Source organism: Microtus oregoni, unplaced genomic scaffold, assembly GCF_018167655.1.
Source record: "Microtus oregoni isolate MIOR12 unplaced genomic scaffold, Mior012 000025F_ref0000491, whole genome shotgun sequence".
Taxonomy (NCBI): domain Eukaryota; kingdom Metazoa; phylum Chordata; class Mammalia; order Rodentia; family Cricetidae; genus Microtus; species Microtus oregoni.
Window position 1 is genome coordinate 24626866 of NW_024543084.1, and position 23838 is coordinate 24650703.

The window sequence follows — 23838 nt, forward strand, 5'->3', positions numbered from 1 at the left end:
GAGGTGTACCACAGGCCCAGTCTCCCTATCCCTCCTCACATGGCCTCCCTTTCTCCCTGGCTTCCTCCAAGTTAACGCCCAGCAAGTCTGTCCTGGGGGAGGGGCGGGCCTGGTTCTCTTCTTCACTGAGGGACCCCAGAGCTGGGTTCTACAAATACCTGTCCCCCAGATCTCCAAAGACAGGAGGCCTGTGTGCAGGGCTGCCTCAGTTTACCCCACTCAGGGGTAAAGTTGCCCTCTCGACAACCTTCCTGTGCCATTCACTCACACACCACAGGAAGACTGTCACTGACCTGCAGGACCAGGTGGAGGAGGAACTTCCTTCTCTCTAGTGGGGTCCATAGCCCGAAACCCTGTAACCTGTAACTCTCAGGTTCAAGAGCAAGCAATGACTCAGACGTGAACTGGTCCCTACTGTGTGCTGGTTCCACAGCCTGAGGGAGGGAACAGGAGCACCTAGTTATGTTTGGGTTGGGCTCTCCTTGTTTTAAACACCACTCCCTATAAGGCCCCACCCCAGCCTTGGACGCTGAGGGTAACAGCCTAGCTCTGGTCTCAGTTCACGGTGTCACGGTCTGTCTCTAGGCCTTCCATCCTTGGGATCCAAAGGGCATTTGAAGCAAGAGCAGAAGAGAGGGGCTTTGGAGAGCTGGGTGTGGTGGTACACGCCTTTGACCCAGCACTCTGGAGGCAGAGACAGGCCTTCCCTGAGATCCAGGCAGCCAGAGGTACACAATGAAACCCTGTCTTTAAAAAAGAAAGAAAGCCGGACAATGGTGGCACACGCCTTTAATCCCAGCACTCGGGAGGCAGAGGCAGGCAGATCTCTGTGAGTTCGAGACCAGCCTGGTCTACAGAGCTAGTTCCAGGACAGGCTCCAAAGCCAGAGAAACCTCTGTCTCGAAAAACCAAAAAATAAATAAATAAATAAAAAATAAAATAAAAATAAAAAAAAAGAAAGAAGTGGCTTACTGTAGAACCCTTCATTCATTCATTCATTTGCCTATTCGTATTCTTGTTTTTGTTTGTTTTGTATTTTGAGACAGAGATTCCTGTAGCCTAGGCTGCCCTCAAACTTTCTATCTAGCTGAGGCTGGCTCTCAACTCCCATGAGTTGAGACTTAGACGGTGCTTCAGGAAGACTTGTGCTCTTGACTGGCTGGTGACAGGGCTCATGGAAAGGCACTTGTCACCAAGACAACAGAAAGCAGAACCTACCAGGCCACACACACACCCCAAATAGATAAATGGAGATAAATGTAATGTTTATGTCTTCTCTGAGCAGGCAGTGGTGGTGGCACACACCTTTAATCCCAGCACTTGGGAGGCAGAGGCACTTGGGAGGTGGATCTCTGTGAGTTGAAGGCCAGCCTGGTCTACAAGAGCTAGTTCCAGGACAGCAAGGGCAACACAGAGAAGCCCTGTCTCGAAAAACCCAAAAAAGAAAAAAAAACAAAATGACCTGTCTACTGTCAAAGAACCTAGAGACGATGGCTCCCCACTCCCTAAACCACACACACCTCAGTATATGCACCATAAGGCCTTGTGAGATGATAGGATAGACCAAGCAACAAAACAAAATATCTGGACAGGCCGAGCCGGGGCTGGGTAGGCAGCAGGTGCGTTTTAACGCTTGCCTGCACTAGATAGGACCTATGGGAAGGTTTCCGCTTGTGCGCGAGACCCTCAATGGCTAAGTCTTGAGTGTCGGTCAGTCACCAACACACAGAGACAGAGACACTGGGCTGGTGAGGAAGCAGAGGGTGCGCTTCATTTCCTCATTTTAAAAAGGTTTTATGAGGCTGGAAGGAGTTGGCAGCGACCCAGAAAACAGGACGTGGGTCCCTTCGCAGAGGCTACGCAAACACCTGCGGTCGCAGCCCCGGCGCCGGCGGAAGCAGCGCGGGAGGGGCGGGGAGGCCGCGGTCTTCCCGGTAACCCGACCCTCAGGAATGCAGCCGCCCCACGGGCCCAGCCACCTGGGGACGGAGCCCACACGCTCTGCCCCCACAAGCCGCGCCGGGCCGGGGGCAGTCCCCTGCCTTAGCTCCTCCCAGGGGCCCCCTTCGGGTCTTCCCATTATGTGAAGTTATGATCAGTTTCTGTCGATTCAAGTAAAGACTGAAAACGTAAACCAAAAAAGTCAAATTTATCTTCGCACTGGGGAAGGGCCCAAGAACCTGGCGGTTCGAATCCAGGCCCACGAGACATCAGGCTCTGTGTGGGGGCCGCGCCGTCTCCAGCCTGGGCTGCGGCACCCTGGGCAGGTCACTTCCTTCCCCAGACACTGCCCAGGGAAGACAAGCGAAAACAGAGCCCAAGTGGGCGCTGTTCCTGGCACAGCCCCATTGCCACTGACAGACAGACACAATGCTCCGGTCTCCTCCAGTGCAGCCCAGCACCCCGAGACTCTCTAGCCCCCTCCTCTCTGTATTGAGGTTTTGAAGGTTGAGTAGGAATATTTTAGAGGGACCAAGAGCACCCCAAGACCGGCCGTTTAAGTTTCTCCAAATAACAAAGTCAAACAATGTCTGGCGGGGTGACTGGCTCTCCGCTAAAGGCGCTTGCTGCCAGGCGGGCGAGCCCGACTTCAGTGCACAGGACCCACCTCACGGGAGAGAGCAGACTCCCCAGGCTGTAGCCCTTCACAGGCCTCTCCCCCCAGAAATGCAACAGGAAATATTTAGCTCAGTCCGCGGCAAGCAGAGGGAGATGGATCTCTGAGTTTGAGGCCAGCCTGGTCTACAGAGCCTGTTCCAGGACAGTCAGGGCTTCACAGGGAAACTCTGTCCCGAAAAACTAGGGAATGTTCAGCCATTACTGTTCTTAGTTTTCGCGTAAATACAAAAAGCTCCCCTTTGCTGGCAGGAAAACAGACTCACAGAAAGGTCCCCAACCAGCTCAAACCAGCGCAGCCTCCAGAGGGCCACCCCCTCCCCCATCGCCAAGGCCAAGGCCCAAGGTCAGGGCGGAGCCTCCCGTGTCCCCAGCTCTGCTCAGGTCTCGGGGAGAGCGGGATTGGCGCCCGGGGCCGGCTGGCTGCGTGCCAGCGCTAGCTGGCTCATCCCTCTCGGGGGCCCCAGGCTGAGATCTGGCCCGCGGATCGCAAACCCCACGTGTGTGGAAGAGTCCTCTGCGGTGCGGGAGGAGTACACCCTTCGCTCTGTGTGATTCCTTGGCTACAGAACGCACTAAAGCCTGGATGTGGGGGCTTCCTGAGGCCACAACTGTGCAAGCTAGGACGTGGGGGTGGCAGGAGGTGGAGCCCCCCACGGCCCTGAAACGCGAAGCACCTGCCACCGGGTGCTTCGAGTGGGTGACAGGTCAGATAGGGGTCACGGTGAGAGGTGGGAGGCCGAGGAGGGCTGTCTTCTTGAGTGCAGTGGGGCCTGTCCCTCCCACTCCCAGCAAGCCGAAAACCTGGCCCATCAGGCCTAGCGGGCATAATGTACTAATTAAGGGGGGGGTAATTACCGCCTGGATTGTTCACCAGCTCCACCCTGGGGCCCACCCCAGGCCCCGGTGGAGCCGGGGGTTAGAATGTGTACCACCATGGCTGCCCTGGGCTGGGGCACCCAAGTTCTGTCCGTGCCGCAATACTCGGCTGACCGCGGCTCTGCGGGGCAGGCCTGTGTTCTCACTCAGAAGGCCGAGAAATCTAGCCTGAGCTACAGGAAATCCTGGCTCAAAGAGACTCAGAAACAAAACCACAAGCCTATCCCCAAACTTGCCATAGTGAGGCGGTGGTTTGTCACTCCAGCACTTTAGCCATGGAGGCGGATGGTCACCGCAGACGGTCACCCCTAGTCCGAGACCTGCCGGGCTTGCACATTTTGCACGGTGGCCTTTAACCCCAGCACTTGCCAGGCCCATATCTCTGTAAATTCCAGGACAGCCAGGGCTGTAAAGCAAGACCATCTCTCGAAACACAAATCAAACTCAAACAACAGACCCAAGACCCAACTCTCACGCTGGGATGAGGTGACTATACTATCGTTCCAGGAGCTGGGTACAGAGTGACTGCTTGTCCTAACAGTTAAAAGCAAGGCCCAGGAGCATACATCGTCATCCAGGACCCAGGAAGTGGAGCTAGGGTTGCTGGGAGTTCAGGAGTTCAGTCTGGGCTACAGAATGAGGTCCGGCCCCAAAGCATCCAAAACCAGGGCCTTGGGGGCGGCTCTGAAAGGTGCCTGAGCATCAGACTCCCACAAGCTGTCCTTCGACCTCCACAGGTGCGCTTACACACACACACAGACACACACAGACACACACACTCACACACTCACACACAGACACACACACTCACACACAGACACACTCACACACACACACTCAGACACACACACTCACACACACACAGAGTAAAATGCAAAACAAACAAAACCGAAAACTTCAGGCCGAGCTGAAGCTGTCAGGCCTGTTACTGAAACACTTGGGAAGGGGAGGCAGGAGGATTGAAGTGAGTTCATGGTTAGCGGAGGTTACAGAATGGGACCCTGTCTTAAAACAACCCAAAACAAACGTTTAAACTTTTTTTCTCACATAGATAACAAAATAACCACAAAAACTGGCGGTTTCCTGGAGCCCTGACCGAGTGGACTCCACATAGTCCACCCTCAATTTCCCCTCTGAAAGACAGGAAGTCGGGTTTTAGGCATCTCTCTGAATGACAGGACGCGAAGCACTTCCAACAACTTCTGGGGACTCTCCAAGGGACCTCCCTGGTCCTCCCCCATCCTGCCCTGCACCTGCCAGCCCCGAGCCAGGCCAAAGGAGCCCAGGCCGCCGCCCAGCCCCCTTGGCGGGGCGTGGTCTGCGGTGTGCGTGTCTGCACAGGGGGCGTGGCTTCTTGAGGCCCGGCCCATCACGCCATAGGAGAAGTGCCAGAACGGAGATGAGGGCAGAGACCCACACGATGAGAGCAGGTCAGAGAGATACAGTAAAGAGAGAGACATAGAGAGGGGCAGAGAAAAAGGAGGGAGAGAGGAGAAACGGGCAGAATGGAGGAAGGAGGGGAAGAGAGACCAGGACAGATACTGAGTCCAGCACTCCACGCTGGGCGTGGCGACCCAGCCAGGCCGAGTTCAGTCCCACCCCCATGACGTCAACCCACAATGCAGCGCGCTGTTGTGCCTTGTAGCGAGCGTCGCCCGTGGCAACAGCGGCCGCGGCAGCCACGGAGCGAGGGCGTCCGGGCCCCCGCCCCCTTATGCAAATCTACGACGTCACCTCGAGCCAATGGCGAACGGGGGCGGTGAGCTCATCGTGGGGGCCGAGGTTATAAGGGTGCGCGCGGTCGTCGCGGGGCAGAGCGGCCGGCAGCGGAGCCGGGCAGTACGGGTAGCGGACTGGGGGGCGCACGGGGCCCCCCGGGGAGGCCGCGGCCACTCCCCCCGCCCCGGGGCCGAGCGCGGCGGGGGAGGCGGGGATGGAAACGCCCTTCTACGGAGAGGAGGCGCTGAGCGGCCTGGCTGCGGGTGCGTCTAGCGTCGCCGGTACTGCTGGGGCCCCCGGCAGTGGTGGCTTCGCGCCCCCGGGCCGCGCGTTCCCCGGGGCGCCCCCGACGAGCAGCATGCTGAAGAAAGACGCGCTGACGCTCAGCCTGGCGGAGCAGGGAGCGGCAGGATTGAAGCCCGGGTCGGCCACTGCACCTTCCGCGCTGCGCTCCGACGGCGCCCCCGACGGGCTGCTGGCGTCGCCGGATCTTGGGCTACTCAAGCTCGCGTCGCCGGAGCTGGAGAGGCTGATCATCCAATCCAACGGGCTAGTGACCACCACCCCGACCAGCACGCAGTTTCTCTACCCGAAGGTGGCGGCCAGCGAGGAGCAGGAGTTCGCCGAGGGCTTCGTCAAGGCGCTGGAGGACCTACACAAGCAGAGCCAGCTGGGCGCGGCCACCGCGGCCACATCAGGGGCCACCGCGCCCCCCGCGCCCGGGGACCTGGCGGCCACTCCTGGAGCCACGGAGACCCCCGTCTACGCCAACCTGAGCAGCTTCGCGGGTGGCGCCGGGCCCTCTGGGGGCGCGGCCACCGTGGCCTTCGCCGCGGATCCAGTGTCCTTCCCGCCGCCCCCCGGAGCGCTCGGGCCGCCGCCACCTCCCCATCCACCGCGCCTGGCTGCGCTCAAGGACGAGCCGCAGACAGTGCCGGACGTCCCGAGCTTCGGCGACAGCCCTCCGCTGTCGCCCATCGACATGGACACGCAGGAACGTATCAAGGCGGAGCGCAAGAGGCTGCGCAACCGCATCGCCGCCTCCAAGTGCCGCAAGCGCAAGCTGGAGCGTATCTCGCGCCTGGAGGAGAAAGTCAAGACCCTCAAAAGCCAGAACACCGAGCTGGCGTCCACCGCCAGCCTGCTGCGCGAGCAGGTGGCGCAGCTCAAACAGAAAGTCCTCAGCCACGTCAACAGCGGCTGCCAGCTGCTGCCCCAGCACCAGGTCCCCGCGTACTGAGCCTGAGCGCGGGGCGCATGCGCGAACTCTCTGCGGTGGGGGGGCGCCCAGGACTCCTCCGAGACTCGGCGCCCCCAGACTCGACAAGCTGGATCCCTCTTAACTCCGGGTGGGGACCCCGAGCGCACAGCCCCCGCCCTCGCGCCACCTCTGTCTCCTCAACCCCGCGCGTGTTGCACAAGCCCGTGCCCCGGCCGCCCCTTTGTGCCGCCGAGGAGGGGCTCCGAGGGGCGCGCAGCCTCACGCTCTGCCTTTCTTTCCTTTTTTTTTTATTTTAAAATTTTTTCCCTTTTGGAAGAGAACGGGAGTGTCCGATTCCGCCCTATTTATGTTTCTACTCGGGAACAAACGTTGGTTGTGTGTTGCGTGTGTGTTTCCTTGTGTTGGTTTTTTAAAGAAACGGGAAGAAGATTTAAAAAAAAAAGCCTCCCTTTCCCCTCCTCCCTCTCTTCCCCCTCCCTCCTCCCGACACTTGTCCCTCTCTTTTTGTTTGGTTTTGTTTTGCTACGAGTCCACATTCCGGTTCCGTAATCCTTGGTTAGCAGGTTTTGTGTTTTCAGTAAAGTCTTCGTTACGCCAGCTTGGCTGTCCGCCTCCTTCTTCCCCCGCCGAGGCCGGTGGTGGGCAGGGCCTGGCCCGCTCCCATCCCCCCCCTTCAGCTCCTTCCCGCCCCCCACTCCCCGGCGAGGCGGGAGCGTGGCGTGGGCGCAGGCCGGGACTGCAGGTCTGCGCGGCGAGCGCCACCTAGGTGCAGGCTGTCGACTCTGGTTCAGGTGTCATCAGAGCTGGACTCCTGGGCTAGTCTCGCTACTTAGCTGGTAAATCCTTTTGGGAAGAGGGGGTGAAATGAAAAGAGGGAGGAATGGGTGCACGCACGCTCCCCTTATCCTTGGGGCCTCAGTTCTCTGATCTTCGGCCTCCGTTTCCAACCTGGTGTTTGGGAAGCTGCGCCATGCTGAGTGATTCTGGCCTTGCAGTCTGCGCTCAGTAGCATCTTTTATTTGCCGTTATTGGTTTCAGGGGTACCTCAGGCCCACAGCCTTCTGTCCAAGATTAGGAGAAAAGTGGCGCCTTAGAATAATGGAGGTGCTTTTAAATATCTCTTTGACACGCCCCCTTCTCCACCACCTGTTCTCCCGTTTGAGGAAACAGTGCTTAGCAATATTGAACACCTGACTCATTCTATGTAGTTGTGGCTGTCCTGGAACTTGCTATGTAGACCAAGCGGGCCTGGAGCTGACACTGCCTCTGCCTCCTGAATGCTGCGGTTAAAGGCATTAGCCGCCGCCCCCCCCTCCCACCCCATTGAATGTTTATTTGCAATGTTGAAGACAGAGGCTAGAACCTAGAGCATTTCACCTCAGCCCCACCCCCTAGGGTGTCAGTGGGTGCTAAGATCCCATGGAAAGTCCTAGTGGGAGACTGTCCGAAGCCGGCCTTGCGAGCCCCTGGGTACTTGTCCCCCTTGGCTACGGAAGAGAGGCTTTCTCTCCTCTTCTCCCTGAGCAGAACTGTTTTTTGTAAGTCCAGCTTGGTGGTGCTGGCCTGTTGCCCAGCCTTTTCAGGCTGAGGTAGGGGCTTTTCAGTCCTGTACGGCCTGGGCTACAGAATGAGACCCTGTCTAGAAAAACAAAGGGCAGTAATAAAAAAGGAAGTTGAGCAGAGGTTTCCTGACCCAGGTTATGTAGTGGGGGATGGAGCCAGGGCTTCATCCATGCGGGACATTCTCCTGCACCCAAGCTCTAGAGTTCCAGCTTGGATACTATGCTGTGGCTTGCAGCCATTGGGCACTCTTCCTGTGTGGGTCTTGTAGGCTGTGAAATGGGAGTGTCCTCCCCCCATCCCTTTCAGAATGGACCAAGATTAGTGTGTCTGTCCCCCATTACAGAGAAGGGAGGCTTGGATTCCTATCTCACACACACACAGTAGGAATTTGAACTCTCCCTTGGCCCTTGGAATGCTGGGACTCAGGCCAGGAAGTCCGCATTGTTTCCTTGTCTGCGGTGCTGGATGAGATCTGGGTCTTCATAAAGATTTGTCCTGTGGTTTGAGACAAGGTGTCACTCTGCAGACCTGGCTGTCCTCAAACAGATCCACCTGCCTCTGCTTCCTGAGTGCTGGGATTAAAGGTGTGCGCCACCACTGCAGCCACTGATGATGTTGATGTTGGGAGCTTTTTTTCTAGCCAGCTGTGAGCCGCTGGGCACTGCAGCCTGTGATTCAAGTCCCCAGGAAGTAGACGCAGGAGGACTGTCCCAGGCCAACCTGGCTGCACTGGGAAGCCCTACTTCAAAGCACCCAGAACTTCAGAGCACGTGCGAGAGGTGGGGTCAGCAATTCAAGTACTTCTCTCTCTCTGAGCCTCAGTTTCCCAATCTGTCACACAGGCTAAAGCCTCCTTACCAAACTTCCAAGGAGACATACCAAGCCCACCAGAAGTGTTCAGAACAGCTAATGGTCAGAGAGAAGCAGGGGCAGGCATGGGTGTGTCCCTTGCACGCAGGCGGGAACCCGCAGCCCTTGCCCTGGCAGGCTAAGTGGTTCTGGCTTGAGCTGCTGTGCACAGGCCAAGGTGTGTGTCAGCCTTGGCCTATGCCGCTGTGGCTGACGTTGGACATTGGGTGCTAGCCCAGACTGGGGAGGTGGCCTGGAACCTTGGCCTCCCTCCACCTGCCCTTCCCAGAGCCGTGGCTCACAGTCTGTGCCCACTTCTTTGTTTTTGTTTTCTGTTTTGTGGGGTTTTTGTTTGTTCCTACACAGGACCTCGCTATGTAGCCCAGGCTGGCCTGGGACTCTCTGTTACCCTCCCACAGACTCCCGGGGGCTGGGATGGCTGCCGTGGGCAGTAAGAGGCCTCACGTTTGTCCTTCGTGTCCCACAGGGATGTCTCTAGGATAGCTTGTGGGTCCAGCAGATACCTGGGTGAAAGGCCTCTGTCCAGACACAAGAAGGGGAGAGGTTGGGGGTCACCTCTATGCTCAGAACCCTACATTTTGGTATAGGCTGTAACCATAGAGGCTTCTCAGCCCCAGTCCTGTCTGGGGGCCCCAGTTTGCCTTCTAGAACCTTCCCTTACACTCTGCTGGGGATTGGCCGGAACTCACCTATGAGTCATAAAGACGTTTGCGTCCCAGGGTCCCAAGACTGGCCAGTGGGGCTGGTGGCTTCAGCTCTGGGGACAGGTGAGTGGGTTGGTGGGGTGCCACTTTGTCTCCCTGCTCTTGCCAAGACTATGTGTCCTCTGGGCTGTGGGAGCTCAGCTCCTCAGAGACAGTTTGGGGTCCCCCAAACCTTGATGGTACGTTGTGAGCTAAGATGAGGTGTGCTTGCCCTGTGTGACTAACAGGGAAACAGATGTGCTCACAACTGTCCAGCCTGCCCTGGAGCCTTCCATTCCTTCTTCACCCCACAGTTCTGTTCCTCAGTTTCCTCCTGTGCTCTCGCCACGTCTTGGGTCACAAGGAGGCCTTTTTAAAACCTAGGGTCTCATATAACTCAGGCTAGCCTTGAACTCACTATGTAAGGATGACCATGAATTTTTTTTAAAGATTATTTTATGTGAGTGTTCTGCCAGAAGAGGGCACCAGATCTCATCACAGGTGGTTGTGAGCCACCATGTGGATGCTGAGAATTGAACTCAGGACCCCTGGAAAAGCAGCCAATTCACTTAACCTCGGAGCCACCTTTCCAGCCATGAGCATGAATTTCTTATCCCCCCCCCCCCCCCCGTGTGCTGGGCTGAGAGGCTTGCACCACCACCACATCCAGCTTTTAGCCCAAGCTGTCCTGGAACTCGTGACAATCTTCCTGCCTCAGACACCAACATGCCTGATTTTATGGGGTCCTAGAGAGGGAACCCTCTCATACATTCACTGAGGCTTTGAGGCTCTGCCACCCAGGGGCAATGCTAGCTGCTGCTTTCTAGTTCCCGGTGTCCAACCTCACTTTCCCTGTGCATGTCACCAGCTGTAGTGACAATTACTGATTGTGAGCCTGCTGACAGCCCCCCCAGTATGCTGGGGTGTCTCACAAGTGTCCTGTACAGACAGATGAGTGGTCTGGGGTTTGGGTTGCAGAGCACACAGGATGGGGGCTCAGTTGCTGACCCCATGCTGGCTCAATGTTGAAGCCAGGGGTGTCTTGAGGGCCTGGGGCTCACCGTGACTGCTCCAGGTCTGAGGACACCCCTAGAACCTGTCCCTAAGGTGAGGCCTGGAAGTCACCCTGCTGACTGGACTTAGTGAGTCGGGCTCTGCTGTGGATGCTGCAGTGAGTGTGGACAGGTAAACCCCACTTCTTTGACTCAAGTTTCTTTTCTTTTGCCAGACAGGGTGACTTCATGTCTGCCAGGCTGACCTCAAACTTACAGAAATCTGCCTGCCTCTGCCTCCCAAGTTCAGGGACCAAAGGTGTGCGCTATCACATGCCTGCCCCCTTATTGTTTTTGGAGACAGGGTCTCACTGGCCTCTGGCTCAGTGATTCATCAAGGCAAAGTGGCCAGCTGTCCCAGGTCCCCAGCACTGGCTTATAACCATGAGCCTTAACGCCTGTCTGGCCGTTGCTGTTGCTGTTTTTGAGACAGGGCTGTTCTGGAACTTGCTCTGTGGACAAGGCTGGCCTAAGACTCAGAGATCCATCTTACTCCACACAGCCAGCCTTTTTCTGGGTGTGCTCAGGATAAGACCAGCTGCATGCATACATGCGTACGGCTAGCACTGTGCTGGAAGGCTGAGCTGCACCCCAGCGCTGTCTGCTCTAATAATTACAAAGAGGCCTTTTAAAGCCCCCTCTACATAGGGCTTGAGAGAGGGCTGCTGTTTAAGAGGACCCGAGTGGTCTCCAGTGCCCACGGCAGGTGGCTGCAGGAGCTCTCTTCAGTCTTCCAAGGGCACCTGTGTGCTCATGGCGCAGGCCTCGCGTTTCTGTGAAACTCCGTGCCCGAAGAAAATGGGAAGGCAAATGTCTGCTTTGCTTAGGCGTCCACACCTCTGTTCGTCACTGAAGGAGGTCACGGCAGGAACTCACCCAGGGCAGGAACCTGGAGGCAGGAGCTGGGCAGAGGCCATGGAGGGGTCATCAATCACTAATTAAGAAAATTCCCCAGGCTGGCCTACAGCTTGACCTCACTGGGATGGACTTTTTCTCAGTTAAGGCTCCCTCCTCTCTGGTGAGTTGAGCTTGTGTCAAGTTAAACTGTTCAGTGCATGTATGTATGTATGTATGTATGTATATAAAACACTAAAGATAATTTTTAATGAAATCAAATGCTAAAAGGGGCTGGAGAGATGACGCACCCACATAGGGTGCACAGCCATCTCTAACTCCCACCCTGGGGACCCGACGCCCTCTTCTGACCTCCAGACATTGTACACACACAGTACAGACACACACAGAAACACTCATAGATGAAGTAAACTGCAAAACTAAAACCAACAGAAGGTAGGGTGGGGGCGACTCAGGCTTTGATCCTAGCGCCACTGAACAACCTGAGCGGTTGCGTGCACCTGTAACTGAAGCACACGCACGCATCCCACAAGCATGCTCATGGATCCGCGTGTAAAATTTTTTTTATTTTGATTTTTTTCGAGACAGGGTTTCTTTGTAGCTTTGGAGCCTGTCCTGGAACTAGCTCTTGTAGACCAGGCTGGCCTCGAACTCACAGAGATCCTCCTGTCTCTGCCTTCCGAGTGCTGGGATTAAAGGCTTGCGTCACCACCACCTGGCATAAAACTATTTTTAAAACATTATAGTCAGATGTGGTGGCGCACGCCTTTAATCCCAGCACTCAGGAGGCAGAGGCAGGAGGATTTCTGTGAGTTTGAGGTCAGCCTGATGCACAGAGCGAATTCCAGGACAGCTAGAGCTACACAGAGAAACCTGTCTCACAGAGAAAAGTGAGTTGTTAAAGCCTCCACCTGTGACTGGGAATTTGTCTACTTGTATCTTTAGCACTGCCAGGTTTGCCTCCGTGTGGTTTGCTGTTAAGTGCGGATGAGTTTATTGCCACTTTGTGTCTTTTCTGTGGACACGGCTGTGACAGCCTGAGAACTCAAGCTGCAGAGATGGCTCAGTGATTAAGAGCACTGGCTACTCTTCCAGAGGACCCGGCTGGGTTCAATTCCAAGTACCCACATGGATGCTCACAACTGTAACTACAAGATCTGACATCCTCACACAAACATACATACAGGCAAAACACCAATGCACATAAAATAAAAATAAATTTTAACTGGGTGGTGGAGTTCCAGGATAGCCACAGCTACACAGAGAAACCCTATCTTGAAACATGAAAATATTTCAAAGGCACATATGTGGTGGTGAAATGGAATCAGACAGGGTTGTGCTCTACAGCCCAGGCTGGTCTTGAACTTGCGGAGATTCACCTGCTTCTGCTTCCTGTGTGATAGGACTGAAGGTGCGTCACCAGGGCTGGTCTTCTTTTCCCTTTTTTATGTGTATAAATGCTTTCCCCGCGTGTATGACCACCACACGTGTGCCCGGTGCCTACTGAGGCCGGAAGAGAGTGTCGTGTCTGCTAAGACTGGAGTTTCAGATGGCTGCGAATCATGTGGGCGCTGGAAACTGAGCCCAGGTCCTCTGCAAGAGCCACAGCACTGCTAACCACTGAGCCATCTCTCCAGCCCCTGGCCTATTTTTTTTTGATTGACATGTATGAATTTGTGGATGTGCAGAAGGCAGAAGGTGACTGGCAAGGGTTGGTTATGTCCTCCCACTCTGGCTCATCCAGCTTGGCACATTTACTCCCCACACTGAGCTATCCTGCTCCTGTGGACTTGCACTTCCGGCTACGTGCAAGTGCCCTGGACGTGTGGCTCTGTTCTCGCCTTTCTAGACAATAAAGACACGGGCCCCTTCCTCTCCCCCACCTCTCATGTGTCCTGGGACCCTCCTAACCCCTGTTATATAAGCCCAGGTATTAATTGCCAAGTAGGCACCCCTTCCTGTGGGTTTCCTTCCTCCATCCTGCCTCCCGTCCTGCCCCCGCACGGTCCTCCCGACTCCATGCTCCCACGACCTGAGCTCATATTCCTCCCGCCGCTGTTGGTATTTCTAACAGAACCAGCCCAGGGCGCTGCTGTGCACATTTCTTGGAATGAAGAACTGAAGACGGCCTTCTCTTACAGGCCGGCTTCCAAGATTACACCTTCTTCTGCTCCTTTCCAACTCTATGACCTCCAAGGTAAGGAGACAGCTGAGCCTGCCCTGAGGAGTGGCCTCTCATGCCCAGATTAAAGGTCCAAGGGCTGCTGGGTCCGTATCGCTCTCTCTGCACCTGTAATCCACGGATATCTCCAGATTATACTCCTCAGCTTCCCCTCAGTGACCCCCACCCACAGTGTGTTACCACCATACGTCCCTGCTGCTCATCCACGCTTCCTTCTACCACCCCTTCACACACACCCCACCCCCACTAGCTCTCCATCCACCCACCACTCACCTGTCTGTTTGTCTGTCTGCCCATCTCCCCCTACTACCCCCCCCCCCAGGCTCTGCCTCTCCGCTCAGGAATGGCATCGATGCAGCCGGCAGCCCCACTCCTGTTCCCAAGCTGCGTGTCATCGAGTGGGCCATGCCTCCCCCAGCCCCAGCCAACAACCCCTGTTTACCAAGAGAAAGTGGCCAAGCCATCTCCTCAGACCCAGAGTGAGTCCTGTCTGCCGAGGGAGCTGGCAGCACCACCATCACGGCAGGTGCCCCACCTGAGGGCCGTGGTGGAGAGCCAGGCCTTCAAGAACATCCTGGTAGATGAAATGGACATGATGGTCTCACGGGCGGCCACCGTCATCCAAGCCAACTGGAAGGGCTACCGGCTGCGGCAGAAGCTGATCTCACAGATGACAGCAGCCAAGGCTATCCAGGAGGCCTGGCGCCGCTTCAGCATGCGCCGGCTGATGCGCTCCAACAAGCTGACTGTGAGGAAAGCCAAGAAGGAAGAGGAGGACGACATCCCCTACCACCCTCCACAGCAGGTGCGCTTCCATGCCCCGGAGGACCAGCCGCCAGTCATGGTGAGCAAGGAGACTCAGTTTCCGTCCTCCGACAACCTGGTCCCTTCACACAGCACGGCAGCAGGTCCCTGCGCCGGTGGAGCCCCCAGGGGTGGCCTCATGCCACAGCAGCCTGTGATTGGCAGATTCACAGGTCCCAAATATCCACCCTGCATGTTGACCAAGTCTGTCAGGAGCTCCTGTCTCGTCAGGCACTTGGAAGGGGACAGCATGAAGAGCAGGCACGCGGCTTCCAGGACCATCAAGTCGGGGACCCCAGAGTCAGCAGCGTCCGCGAGATATGGCCAGGCCATCCATGCAACCCTGAAAACCCAGACCCAGGTCCACATTGAAGCAGATGTCCCCAAGGCCCCACTGCATATGTATCCGGTCAACAAAACTCCTACCAAGGTGTGCCCAGTGGCCCTGGACACAGTGGCTACAGTGGCCACAGCACCCAAGGGTCCACTGCAGACCTACCCCACATCCCCAGGGACAGTCATAAAGATGCAGCCACAAAGCTGCCCTACCTCCCTGGAGACCAGGCCCCTGGCTCATGTACGACCCAACCCTTCATTCTCTAGCACTCTACCCCAGGTGCGCTCTGTGGTCCCCATGGCCAGGGCACAGCCCCCAGGATCTGGTGTGACCTCCACAGTCAAGGCCTCACCACGCCTAGGGGCTTCTGTCAATAGGGGCCCACTTCAGACTGGCTCTGGTCCCATGATGGCAAAAACTTCACCCCAGATGCGTTCAGTGACCAGAAGTCAACCTCAGACATGTGTGGCGTCTTCTTCATCCAAAGCCTCCTCCCAGCCAAGCCCTGCAGTCAAACTCTCACCTCAGACTCGCCTGGCAGCCATGATAACCAAGACCCCAGCTCAGATACGCTCTGTGGCTGCTGTGCTCAGGACCCTGTGTCTGGTCCCTACAGTGACAGCCTCAAGTCCCAAGGGTTCACCCCAAACTTCAGTGGTTGCTGGAATTCCCAATGCCCCATCCCAGGTTCACCTGAGCAGCCCAAAGGCCAAGGTCACTGTGAGCACCAAGGAGACCACTGCGGTGGTCAAGGTGACTTCTCAGACGTACTTGGCTGAGGAGAGGGGCAGGTGTGGACCCCACGGACATCTAGGCACTGTAACTCCTAAACTTCCAGCCAAGTCTCCATTGGAAGTAGAGAAGATGAAGCCTGGGCCCCCAAGGGCACCCAAGAAGGAAGCAGCTCCCAAGACTAACATGGCCATTGTAGCCAGGGCTCTGTCTTGGACAAAAGTGGCAGAAGACAGGAGCAGACCCTTGACTCAAACCCAGCAGAAGGCAGAGGTTGTGAAGGTGCACTCCAGGGTGTATATGCCTGAAGAGATGACCGTGACCCTGTCCCAGGCCCAGCTGGCTGTCCCCCTGACCAAGGCTACCTCCCAAGCCCAGCCACTCCCTGGCCACCCTGGGCCCCTGCCAGCCTCACCCCTTTCTAAAGTCGTATCGCAGTCTTGTTTGTCACCTGGGCTGGCCACGGGCCTACCTGAGGGACAGTGCTCACCCGTAGGTCCCTCTGCTGCCCTGTCCTCCTTGCCCCTGGCCACACACCTGATGTCACTAACAACCCAGCTCCACCCTGCTGGTGAACAGAACAGTTCCTTGTCCCGAGCTCCTCTGGCCACGTCGTGTCCAGCCACAGGCTCCCCTCAGGCACGCTCCCTGGGGCTGACCTTCGTCCCCCCTGAAGGATACCCAAACACATGTCCGCCTGCCTCTACTTCCCAGTACTTTCACCCCATGAGAAACTCATTGCAGCCGCCTCCACCTGCTGGGCACGCAAAGACCACAAACACCAAAATCACCAAGGCCACGTGCCAGGTGTGTCCCCCGAGTAAACTCAGTAAGGCCCCATCCCTGGCCCAGCTCATCACATGTCTGGCCAGGGTTCCGTCCCAGGCCCATCTACCCATGGGGCTGGTGAAGGCTCAGTCTCAGGCCCAACTGACCTCCGAAACGTCCAAGTGCCTCTTGGCTGCCCACCCTGCCATTGACCTCAGTGGTAAGGCCCAGTCACAGCCACTCCTGAGCACATCCAAGCCATCTGTCCAGTTCTGGCAATATTTTGGAACACTTAACACTGGACTCCGTGCCAAGCCAGATGACAAGAGCATGACCCAGCCCCAGCTCCAAAGCCACGTACAAAACAAGGCCACACAGAACCCACGCTCAGTGGCCACAGATACCCAAGGTATGCAGGTACCTCTGCTGACTCCCTCTGGACACCCTGTGTGCAATGGAGAATCCTGGGGTGACAGCGGACAGGCACGGACCCCACCTCCACCCCCTATGCCCAGCCAGGCGGTGTCCTGCCATGAAGACCTGGCGGCGTCCATCGCATCCCTGTGTGCAGATTTGGTGACCATGCTGGGCTCCACCGAGGACCTGCGGACACTCTTGGCCAAGACACTTTCTCAGGGAGAAGTAAGGACAGCGCTGAGCCAGGCTCTGTCCCGGGAAGTCTTAGGGCCTTCTGTGGTCAAGGCCCTGCCTCAAGGCATGCTGGGAATGGCACTGATGAAGGCACTGTCATGGGGTGAACTGGGCATCTCCCTGTCCCGGGCCCTGTCCCGTGGTGAGCTGCGTCCAGAACTCAGCAAGGCCACACAGGGCAAGCTGGCTGAGGTCTTGTGCAAGGCTTTGACGGAAGATGAGAGGGCCACACTCAGCCAGGCGCTGTGCCAGGGTGAGCTGGGAGCTGTTTTCACTCAATCCCTGGCCCAGATGGCCCAGAGGACAGGCACCTTCCTCCCCAAGGCCACCTCGAAAACGGTGGGAAGCCGGATGACCACGGCGCCTGCCCCAGTGGAGGTGGCTTGCAGCGGGAGTCTGTCAGTTGCGTGGGGACCTGCGCTGGGCCCTGTCCAAGCACGGTGTAGCAAGGTCAGGCTACTATGGAAGGGCTTGTCCTGGGGGCAACATGACGGGATCCTGTTTGGGAAAGGGGATGGGACTACATTGGAGGGGTCACCCTGCTTGCCACAGCCCCCCGTAGGCTCCTTTTCTGGAGGGATGGTCACCAGCACTTATCAGTGTCCTCCACTGTCCCGGGAGAGGGATTTGGGATACTCTTCTGGTCTGTACCTGAGGCCATTGGATCTTGACCCCATGGCATGTGGTGAGGGTCCCCATGTCCCCAAGCGACCTTCCCAACAACCACCTCTTTGTCCATGGCAGCCGCTTGTTGCTAACGGTGCAGGCCCAAGCAGTGAGCAGCCATCAGTGGCTAGCAGCACAGCTCCAAGCTCCCAGCCACCTGTGGCCAGCAGGGTGTCCTACCCATGGGCTTCGAACCGACAGGGTGGTGTGGTGGCCAGCAAGCATTCAAGTGGTGTGGGTGGTGGGAAACACCCCACGCCCCAGTGGCTCCCCGCCCCCTGTCAGGACAGTGAGTGTCAGTGTGCGAACCTGGAGACACACAAGATGTCTTCCTGTGGCCGATGCTCTTGCAGAGTCAAGAGTCGCAGTTCCTCACCAAGCCAGCCAGACAGGCAGGCTCTGCCATTGGGTCATAGACTAGTGTCACCGCTGGGCCATAAGAAAATGGTCACCGTAGTGAGGAACATAACAGATGAAGAGATTGATGGCGTAAATTCTAAATCACAAAAAGTCTCTTGCACGTCCACCCCAAAACAGGAGAGGCATCCCCAAGTGTCCTTGACCCCATCCTGTCCCCAGGGTCAGGCCACTGGCCATCACATGTCCCTTCTGGATGAGTTACTAGCCACATTCCCACAGCACCCACAGATGGTGTTAGCCAAGAGCTACCCCAGGGGTTCAGCTGCCCACTGCCAGAACAGCAGTGGCTCTCACAGCTCCCTGCAGAGCGGCGGCTCAGGCAGTCCCTCCTCGCCACCCAGCTTGACTCCTTCCGAAGTTCTGGAAGGTTGCAGGGAAGGTGACATGCAGGAGGGCCCGCAGTCAGTATTGAAAGAGTCCAGGGAGGCGAGGCACAAGCCCCAGGGGCAGCTGGAACAAGGGCTAGTCGGTTCTCAGCAGGCGGAACACCCGTCCCAACAGCCGCCCCTGGAACTTGGGTCCCTCCTCCTCCATAGCACCAGCCTGGCCCTGAATGTTCACTTGGACTCAGATAGTGGATCCGAGTACAGCACTAGAGACCTGATGGAGGCCTTGTCCTGGGACACAACTGCTCCCTGGGGTAGGAGTCGCCAGGTCCACACTCGGCTGGATCCTCCCCTTCCCCCCGACACACTGGCTGATGGGAGAGCCCCAAGCCCTGGCCAGGCACCTGAAGCCAGTGAGGAACCACCATGCCAAAGTCAACCATTAGAAGCTACGGGGCTGTGTCCTAGCTCACCGCAGCCTGCAAAGTCCAGTTCTGTGTCCCCAAGCCTGGCCCAGGCATCCATGGACACTGGGGGGGCCCCAAGTCTGAACCATCCACCTGTGGCCACTAAGGTGTTCCCAACTTTAGCCCAGCCATCTCTGGACACTGGGGTGTCCCCAACGCTGAGAGAACCACTGATATATTATGAGTTACCCACAAATTTTAATCAGCCATTTCTGTACTGTGGAGGGTCCCCAATCTATACCCAACCACATATGGCCTCTGGGGTACCCTCAAACTTTACCCAGGCACCTGGTACTAGTGTAGTGGCCTTAGGCAACCAGGCAGTGAACAGTGGGGTAGCTTCAAACCAGGCCCAGTTATGTGCCACTACGCATGGGGCCCCAAGTGTCACTCAGTCCCCTGTGAACAGCTGGCCACCTCCTGGATCCTCTCCCATGCCTGTACAGGGTGCAGGGTCTCCAAACTCAGCTCAGACATCTGTAGCCACAGGGGTATCCCCGAACTTTTTCCAACCATTTATGCCCTACAGCCTGCCATCAAATTTCACCCAACCTTGTTTGGCCACGATTGTAACCCCAAACTTTGTACAACCATCCATGCCCCAGAGCGTGTCTGCAAGCCTAGCTCAGCCTTTTGTGGTTAGTGTTATGTCCCCAACCCTAACCCATGCATCCGTGGCCGACAGGGCATCCCCAGCCCTCAGGCAGCCAACCTCAGCCAGCGGTCTGGTCCCTGGAGTGCTCCAGATGCCCCTGTCCAACAGGGTGCCTCCCAGTCTGAGCTCCCCACTTTTGGCTCCCAGACTGTGCTCTAATCTTGTGCAGACATCTGTGGCCGCCTTGGGAACCCTGAGCCTGCTGCCGCCCACTGTGGTGTGTGGCGTGGGTCGTGGGAACAGCAAGTCAGCTCTGGGCCCCCAGCAGTGTGCACGTGAGGGCAGCAGTGCAGCTCAGAGCCAGCCCTCCATGCCCTCTCCGTGTGTGAGCAGGTTAGGCCAGCCCTATCTCGGAGTCTGCGACAGCTCAGGAGACAAAAAAATCAGAGGCCAGGCCAGCTCTCAGGATGCCACCGTCCACTCTGAGCCGACACAGTCCAGCAAGGGGCCCCCAGGTCAGGTAGTTCAGCCCATGGTGCCTGCAGAGGATGGTGGCCTGGCCTTAGGGGCTAGTGTCCCATGTCAGACTTGGTTCAGGGGCATAGCTCCAGGGATGCCCCAGGGGCCTCTGGCTACAGGACTGTTGCAGAGTATGTGCCAGAAGGAGAACCCAACCCCCATGGCTGTCGTGACTACAGGTGTGGGCCAGGGCCTGTGCCCAGCTGTGCTGCCATCCGAATTCTTCCCACCCCAGCTGGGCACCAGCTTCTCTCAGACCTGTATAGACCCTCAGTTCCTCTCTGTGGCCACCTTGGTCTCACCCGGCTGCCAGTATGTAGGTGTGGTCTTTCCAGACACAGCGGTGGCTCCTGTGGGTGGGGCTTTGGTCCAGGGTTCCGTAGACGGAAACGTGCCCAAGCCTGTGGTTGAAAGTGAGGCTCTCAGCCTTCCTCAAGGGTCTGTGATCAGGGGCATAGGAAAGAGTATCCCCCCAGAGTCCATGGTGGGTGTCAAGGCCCAGAATCTACCTCTAGAATCAGTGGTTAGCGGTGAGATTCGGAGACCCTACCAAGATGCTATGGCCGGTGATGTGGCCTTCAGCCTCCCGCCTAGTTCTATGGTCACTGGCATGGCCCCTAGTCACCCTCAAGAGACCAGTGGTAGTAAGGAGAAACCTTTGCCAAGGTCCCATTCTCCAGGCCCACACCCAGGTAGTGTGGCCAATGGGATAGGTCCTAGCATGTCCCTGGGCTCTGTGGCTCCAGCATCCATGCTGGCAGGCATCAGTCCACGGCCATATCAGGCAGCACAGGCTGGAGAGGGCTCCTGGGTTCCCTTCCTTTCGCCCCATGTCATCAGCCTGACCAGTGTCCCAGAAGTCCAGAGAGTGGCCCAGGACCAACAACACTTGCCCAGAGTTTTGTTAAGTGCCTCACAATTTAGCCAAGACCCTGGGATGACAAAGCTTGTGGGTGTTGATAACCCAACCTTGCCGAAGCTAAGAGAAGTCGATGATACGGTGTCCTGGACCCTGGAGTCTGGCATAGACACTGTCAAATCTGAAGGTCTTGAAATCATCCCAAGGATGGGCCTTGGCACCATGGGAGGTGAGAGCCATGAACTTGCGGCTTTGGCAAAGGAGGCTCCCAGCCGAGCTAGCGGTATCACCCCAGTTCCTGTACAGGCCCCAAGTTTAGGTGAGCACCCCAAAGCCAACAGCATCACCTCTGTTCAGCCCTTATCCTCAGAAAGCAGCGGTGGTCCTCCCAGCATCCACCCTGCTTCTGGGCACCCGAGCCTGCAGGAGGTCCCTGTGGTTGGCAGTTCAAGCCTACCTCCAGCTTCCAATGTAATCCTGGTGCCACCACAGCTGAGTTCCGGCATTGCTGGCACAGCCAAGTGGCCACCGGAGTCAGAGGTCAGTGCAGGAGACCCCAGCATTCTCCAGAGCTCAGGGGGGACTAACTTAGCACCTCCAACTAAAAATAGGGCTTCCGGTGTCTCCCAGATGGGAGAACCCCAGCACCACACTGCCGCTAGAACGTTCTCCCACTCCATCCAAGGCAGCCTTGTCTCAGAACTTCTAGAAGGTTCCATGGGCAGACTGCTACCCTTCAGTAGCCCACAGAATCCAGCATCTCAGCTGTCATCAGAGAGTCACAAGCAGTCCTCGGGGTCACCCATGGTGGGAGATGGAAGGGGACAGAAAACATGCATAGGAGTTCAAGGGATGTCACCAAATGGCTCCCGGAGACCCCTTCTTGATGAGGCTGCCCATGACACCGTACATTCGGGCCAGCCAGGAATAGGTCCGACCCTTATCACACACCCAGGTCAGAAGCCCACTTTTGTCACGGGCCCTGGAGTTGACTATGATGGGGGCTCCCAAATCCCCACTGCACCGCATGACTACAAATATCATGTCACAGTCCCTAAAACTAGTTTTGATAAAGGTCCCCGAAAAGTCCCCGCCATGCTCTATGGCCACAGACTTCAGTATATCACAATGCCCAAAACAAGCCTGGACGGGACATCCCAGGCCCGCACCACAGCCCACAGCCAGACTCCCCAAACTGGCTTTGGTCTGGTCTCCCATGCCTACACACGCCACGGCCACAACCCCCATCTTGTCACACACCCTAAAACTGGCCATAATAAGGTATCCCCACCCCTCACTGTACCCCAGGGCCCCGTGGATGCTGGCCTGGCTGCTGGCCAGTCATGGAATTCCAAAGTCCCCAACGTATCGGCCAGAGCCGCGGCAAGTGCTGGGCCACCCCAAGGCCCGTGGCATCCCAGCAGGGGCCACAGGCCCTTGGACCCCTCGGGGGCAGAGGCAGCGCTGGACCACAAGCCCTCAGCTGAGCTGCTGGTATCAATTCGTGCCATGGAGAAAGTTGTCCTCGAGGCTGTCGTCACCATTCAGGCCTGTGCACGTGGCTACTTGGTGCGCCGCACTGTGAAGCTGTGGCATCAGTGGGCCACCGTCATCCAAGCTACGTGGCGCGGCTACCGTGTGCGACGAAACCTGGCGAGGCTGCTCAGGGCCACCACCGTCATCCAGGCAGCCTGGCGTGGCTACTGCACTCGCCGTGACCGGGCCCACCAGGTGTTGCTCCCTACGACGTGGCCTGAGCACCGTGGCAGAGCCCAGGGGACCTCTGACACCAGGAACAGCTCTGAGCACCGCTGCTTCCTGTCCTGTCAACCCAATGTCTGCAGCGTCTGCCAGGCCCTGGGTCCTCGGGTGGCGAGTCCACCCAGTGTTGTGATGCTCGTGGGGTCCCAGCCACGCACCTGCCACGTGTGTGGCCACACACTGTCTACTCGCGTGGTGCAGGGCTTTGGCCAGGGCATCTCAGGTCAGTCTGGCTCTCGCTGGGCAGTGCCCCCTGCTCAGTGTCCCCTGCTCAGCCAGCAGCACAGAGCGGCCACTCTCATTCAGGCGGCCTGGAAGGGCTACCGGACCCGCCGACAGCTGAGCCAGCAACAGTCTGCAGCCAAGATGGTTCAGGCCACATGGAGGGGACATTATACACGCAGCTGCCTCACCACGGATGCCCTCTTGGGGACAGGAGGCCCGTGGAATATCTCCAGGGAGACTTCACGCCGTACCTCGAGGGCTTACTCCTTGCACTGGCCTGATGTCTAGGAGCTTGGCTGTGGGCAGAGACTCTTGCTGGCCGTGGTGTCTTGTGGTTCTTATGAATACAGTGCACTACAGCCTGCCCTGGTCACGTGTCTTGAGTTAAAACACAACGGGAAAGTCTAGCATGCCAGAGGCTTGAATCCCAGTAGCTCCAGCCCCTGTGGGATCTGCAGCCAGGGTTAGGGAACCTCAATTATTTTCCAGGGTGTACAGGTCACTAGCGTGGAATCTTGTGTGTCACATAGCTAATGGCGTGGCTTATCTGGGGCTAGCAAGATGACCCCTCCTGTAAAGGTGCTTGCTATTAAACCTGTCTTCCCCATGACGGGAAGAACTGACACAGCCCCCAGGACACTCTCTCTCTCTCTCTCTCTCTCTCTCTCTCTCTCTCTCTCTCACACACACACACACACACGTTTACACACACACACACACACAAGGCACACATATATAACATACACACATAGCATGCACACACACATGCACACAAACATACACACTCCCGCGTCTGTCTGGGTGTGATGGCACACGCTTGTCACCTCAGCACCAGTGGTGGGGACAGGAGACTCAGGAGTTTTCGGCCAGCCTGGGATATATGGTGAGACCATATCTGAAAAACAAAGATCAACAACCAAACAGTGAAAACATGCCTGGCCAGGCCCAACCCACTTAGGCTTCCTCTTGAGAGTACCTCCTTCTGAAACCGCTAGAAGGTTCTAGTTGTATCCACTGGTGAGGTGAGCCGGAGAGAGACAGAGGCATCCTCAGCCCCAGTCTGGAGG

At 57.1% G+C, this 23838-nt stretch overlaps 2 protein-coding genes across 2 annotated transcripts; both read left to right on the forward strand.

Annotated features, from left to right (window-relative positions):
- Nucleotides 1-4965: 4965 nt before the first annotated feature.
- Jund (JunD proto-oncogene, AP-1 transcription factor subunit) lies at nucleotides 4966-7033 on the forward strand. Its single transcript, XM_041674763.1, has one exon. It carries the CDS (start codon nucleotides 5429-5431, stop codon nucleotides 6452-6454), a length of 1026 nt encoding a protein of 341 aa, XP_041530697.1. The 5' UTR covers nucleotides 4966-5428; the 3' UTR covers nucleotides 6455-7033.
- Nucleotides 7034-13984: 6951 nt separating this feature from the next.
- Nucleotides 13985-23059, forward strand: Iqcn (IQ motif containing N). Its single transcript, XM_041675276.1, has 3 exons — nucleotides 13985-16399; nucleotides 16439-17383; nucleotides 22094-23059. The coding sequence occupies exons 1-3, from the start codon at nucleotides 13985-13987 to the stop codon at nucleotides 23057-23059; spliced, it is 4326 nt and encodes a 1441-aa protein (XP_041531210.1).
- Nucleotides 23060-23838: the final 779 nt, after the last annotated feature.

What these genes read in the sequence shown, in the direction of transcription:
- Iqcn (XM_041675276.1), top strand. Translation starts at nt 13,985, where the DNA reads ATGGCATCGATGCAGCCGGCAGCCCCACTCCTGTTCCCAAGCTGCGTG. An exon ending in TGGCCAGGGTTCCGTCCCAG is followed by an intron (nt 16,400 to 16,438) that starts GCCCATCTACCC and finishes GCTCAGTCTCAG; the next exon opens with GCCCAACTGACCTCCGAAAC. An exon ending in TCCAAGCACGGTGTAGCAAG is followed by an intron (nt 17,384 to 22,093) that starts GTCAGGCTACTA and finishes ACTGTACCCCAG; the next exon opens with GGCCCCGTGGATGCTGGCCT.
- Jund (XM_041674763.1), top strand. Translation starts at nt 5,429, where the DNA reads ATGGAAACGCCCTTCTACGGAGAGGAGGCGCTGAGCGGCCTGGCTGCG.